This window comes from Fusarium musae, chromosome 10 (genome assembly GCF_019915245.1).
Source record: "Fusarium musae strain F31 chromosome 10, whole genome shotgun sequence".
In the NCBI taxonomy this organism is placed as follows: domain Eukaryota; kingdom Fungi; phylum Ascomycota; class Sordariomycetes; order Hypocreales; family Nectriaceae; genus Fusarium; species Fusarium musae.
Genome location: NC_058396.1, coordinates 1,796,578 through 1,800,544, shown reverse-complemented (window position 1 = coordinate 1,800,544; position 3,967 = coordinate 1,796,578). Strand labels below are relative to the sequence as shown.

At 47.5% G+C, this 3,967-nt stretch overlaps 2 protein-coding genes across 2 annotated transcripts; one reads left to right on the top strand and one right to left on the bottom strand.

Moving 5' to 3' along the window:
• Positions 1 to 904: 904 nt before the first annotated feature.
• On the bottom strand, positions 905 to 1,723 carry J7337_012778 (uncharacterized protein; the record flags this gene model as incomplete). The annotated part of the gene is given in 4 exon segments (XM_044830281.1): positions 905 to 921; positions 935 to 1,446; positions 1,496 to 1,635; positions 1,682 to 1,723. The coding sequence occupies 4 exon segments, from the start codon at positions 1,721 to 1,723 to the stop codon at positions 905 to 907; spliced, it is 711 nt and encodes a 236-aa protein (XP_044675197.1).
• A 1,265-nt stretch (positions 1,724 to 2,988) lies between these two features.
• J7337_012777 (uncharacterized protein) lies at positions 2,989 to 3,756 on the top strand (the record flags this gene model as incomplete). Its single annotated transcript, XM_044830280.1, has 1 exon — positions 2,989 to 3,756. One exon carries the CDS (start codon positions 2,989 to 2,991, stop codon positions 3,754 to 3,756), a length of 768 nt encoding a protein of 255 aa, XP_044675196.1.
• Between the last annotated feature and the right edge of the window lie 211 nt (positions 3,757 to 3,967).

Below are 3,967 nucleotides of genomic sequence, written 5' to 3'. Positions count from 1 at the left end.
TAAGGTAATTAAAAGGTAGTAATAGTATTAAGTTTATAAGTTAGTTATAAGGTTAAAAAATATATTTTAGTTTTAATATAATAGGCATTTTACTCTACCTACCCTGCAATAATTAATTTCATGATAAAGGAGAATTGATTTAAGCTGCTTAGGCAGAGAGTCTTTTATCTTAAGCAACGCGTAACTGCCTATCCAAAGTAAACTCATTGTTCTCTTATCCAAAAAAGCATCAAAGTCAGTAGCAGAGCCATGGCTTCTGCGTGTCCTTAGTATGTTGCAGTAGGTAGTGATCCGGCGAGAACGCAAAGAAACGCTCTGTGGCCCTTGTTCTTCTAAACGCGGTTGAGAAGTCGGGCTAAAGTTTGTTACCCACGGTGACTCTTTTCGTCCCATTGCATTTGGTCGCGGATATGAGGTCTTGAGATGCTGCCCGAGAACCAGGTGACGGAAAGTTCTGAGCTTAATCACGGCCTTGAATCCTACTGGAAAAGGTTGCTAGAGATCAGACTTGAGTCCATGCGATCTGATCCGCTCCAGCAGAATCTGAGTTGTGATTTATTATACAATATTGTACAGCTTGAAAACAACTACAGCCTTACTCCCTAGCTTGTTTTACATTCGTTCGACCTTGTCCAAACACGGCGCCCTGTCTCATAATTCATAGAGGCGGGCCATGCGACGGATACTAAACAGGCATGCGCCTCTTCCCAAGCTGCCAACCCAGTAACACTTTTACAAGTATCTACGTAACCAGTAAAATCTCTTTGGAGAACATCCAGCAGAGGGTCATGGATACCCGCTTGCTGTTTAGCAATGCTATACGCTCCCAAGAACGCCCGCCAAAGCCAAAAGTCCGTAGAGTCATTTAGTCCCAGGGTGCTCACTGATTGACAGAGATCGCGATTCAAGATACATAGAAACCTGCGAAACAGACGAGCGTCGATAGCCTCGCCACCATTCCATAGTTCCAGGACGCTGTGCATATACAAGCTTGATGCAGCGCACATACCAGACCAAGAGGTGCTATACTTCGAGGATTGTGCTGCTGAAAACATGTCGTCGTGAAACAGAGATGAGAAATGGGAGCCGATGGTAGCGCAGAGAAGTCGAGAATCTGATCCCTCGATCCATTCCCAACTTGGGTCGCATTTGTAACGGTCTTCTCTGACTGTCTGTGTTGCAGTGGTGACATGCTTCAGACAATCTATGAGAGGTGAGGCGTCGATGTTATGGAACTGAGTTGATGAGGGAAGAGCTGCGAAGAAGAATGGCAATAGTTTCATGGCGTTGAGACGCATTTCGAGATGACCGATATTCTGAGTCTTCCAGAGGTAAATCTGTGATACGAAGGTGGAGAACTCGGCTGTGTTGTTCTGTCGGAAAAGGTTCTGCAAAGAATCGCTCCCTAATATCCTGGCCTTGAAGCCCTGGTAGGCATAGTATGTGCTGGGTAGGTAAGCATTGATGAAGATATCTACCGGCGAACACTACTTACAGTAAGAGATAACGATTAGCAAGCTCTTCTTCGAGTTCCGACTGATGACCAAAGTCGTCATCGAGGGGGCTGAGGAGGTGGACGGCATTTATGAGGCCGTTGATATGAGCCTCTGTATCGTGCACGTTACCATAAGATGCCTTTTATGGTCAGTAATGCTTGGTGTAATCAATGAGGGAAGCGTACCTCTATGAAGCAAAGAATTGAAACATGTCGAATGAAGGTCATCAGCCCCGGTTGATGTATGTTTTGCAGCCAACGATTCAAGACTTGTATTGTCGAGATTTTGTGAAACAGAAAAGTTGGCTTGTACGTTTCAAGATCGCCGACAGTCCATGCATAGTGCAGACCTGCTACGAGGAGAGTGTCCCTTAACGCATCGGGATGCTGGGCGACAGAAGAAAAGCTATGGATGCTCGAGGTAAGCATGGGCTGGGTGAAGATTGACAAGGTACGTACATGTTTCTAGAGGCCTTGCTAAGTACCAAATCGGCACTGTCGTGGCTGTTATGGACTTGGCTTGTCAATGATCGTGCTGATCCATGCTACTACATGGCTTGCGCTTACAGTAGTGAAGTAGCTCTCTGGAGCGGAGAGTCATGTCCAAGCCTAAACAGTCGAAAGGCTCCACTGACTTTCCAAATGGAGAATTAACAATTAGAGTTACTGGCGGTGCGTCCTGGCTTATAATCCAAGGTTGCTGTTCGCCAGGGAGACAGATAGCGTTACGATCTCGAAGTGGGATACTAGGATCAGCAAACTCGCATATCCGTCCTGCACTGACACATCGGGTACTGCATTCGTCAGTTTCACAATCACCACAAACTAAAAAACATCTTGTAGCACTTTCGACTATTTGTCGCAATTGGGCTGCAAACTCCGACTCACCAGGTTGGTTTTCCGCCATCACAACGCACGCGACGCTTTCGACACGTCAAACACCCGCTTTTGCTCCTAGTGTGGGGCCTCCGAGTCCTTGTCGTTGTACTCATGCTGACCGGCTTGAGCTTGTTCTGAGGAGAGCTTCAGGGAAGATGATCGGCGATGGGCTGATGAGATGAGACTTTCAGTGGATTGAGGGAGGAATTTTTCTTCGAAGACAGGCGTTGACGAGGTATCGGGAAGCCACTCACGGGATTAGGGATTGTGGCTACAGGATGAGCGATTTGGGCACGATGGTCTAGACTGTTCAAAGCTACAGCGCTAACATTTGATGTCAGAGATCTGCGCAGATGCAAGATAGATCACTAACGCCCTGGCAACGAACCACAGTCTCCACTATCAACGACAGAGTCACTTTTGAGTGGACGTGAATGGCGTTCAACCTGTCAGCAACTAACCCTTTTCGAGGAGAATAAACGAGCTGAACGACAAACCCCGCTGTCTTTATCCAGCCACGATTTGGAAAGCGATCGTAAGCCAACTGCACAATCTCCCTCCCTTATCCCCCCTTTAACGGATCCCGAGCCAATATCGTCCAATTAATCTACAATATGGCCCAGAAACCTAGCCTCATATTTGTGCCTGGTGCATGGCATAGTCCTGAATGTTGGGGCAAGATCATGTCCGCCATGGAGGCTAAGGAGTTCAAGTGTATTCCCGTCACACTTCCGACAAACCAATCAACAAGCACCGACATTAATTACTCGCATGACGTTAAAGCTGTCGCCGATGCCATCGCTGCCGAAGTGTCGCAGGGACTTGATGTCGTTGTCCTAGTACACTCCTATGCTGGACCCGTGGGACAAAGTGCCATGAAAGGCTTCACCAGCAAATCTGCCGATGCAGATGGAAATACTGGTCGCGTGATAGGGCTTTTCAATGTTGCGACCGGTTTCGTCCGCGAAGGCGCCTCCTTTCTAGACGCTCTCGGCGGCAAGCCCCTACCAACTTGCGAAGCTGATTACGAGAATAATCTGATGGTTATCAAAGTCGACCCGATCGACATGATGTACCACGATCTTCCAACAGAAGAGGCCGAGTACTGGGTTGGAAAGCTCAGCAAACACGCCTTGACCGGTTCGACGGACGGGTACGAGGTGGTGTATGAAGGATGGAGGGATGTGCCTGTCTGGCAGGTCATGACCAAGGATGATAGGGCTTACCCTTACGAAGCGCAGAAGATGCTTGTCCGAGGCGCGGAAAAGCTTGGTACGGATATCACGAAGAGGATTATTGATAGTGCGCATTTGCCTATGTTGAGTAAACCGGATGAGATTGTCAAGATTCTGGAGGAGGCTATCCAGGCCTTCACTTCATAAGATAGACAAGGCAGGTCTGTTGATCATCTGCCTACTTTTTCTTTCATTTCGATAGCTTGTGGAGTTTTTTTTGTCCAGAGTGACTTTGGGTGGGACCAAGACATGTTTCTGAGACTTTAGTATTGGTAGTGATGATGTCTCGACGGGCGGTCTAGCACATTAGCGGTGCGCAATGAACTTATATCACTAATGAGGTTCTTTTGGATGTCTT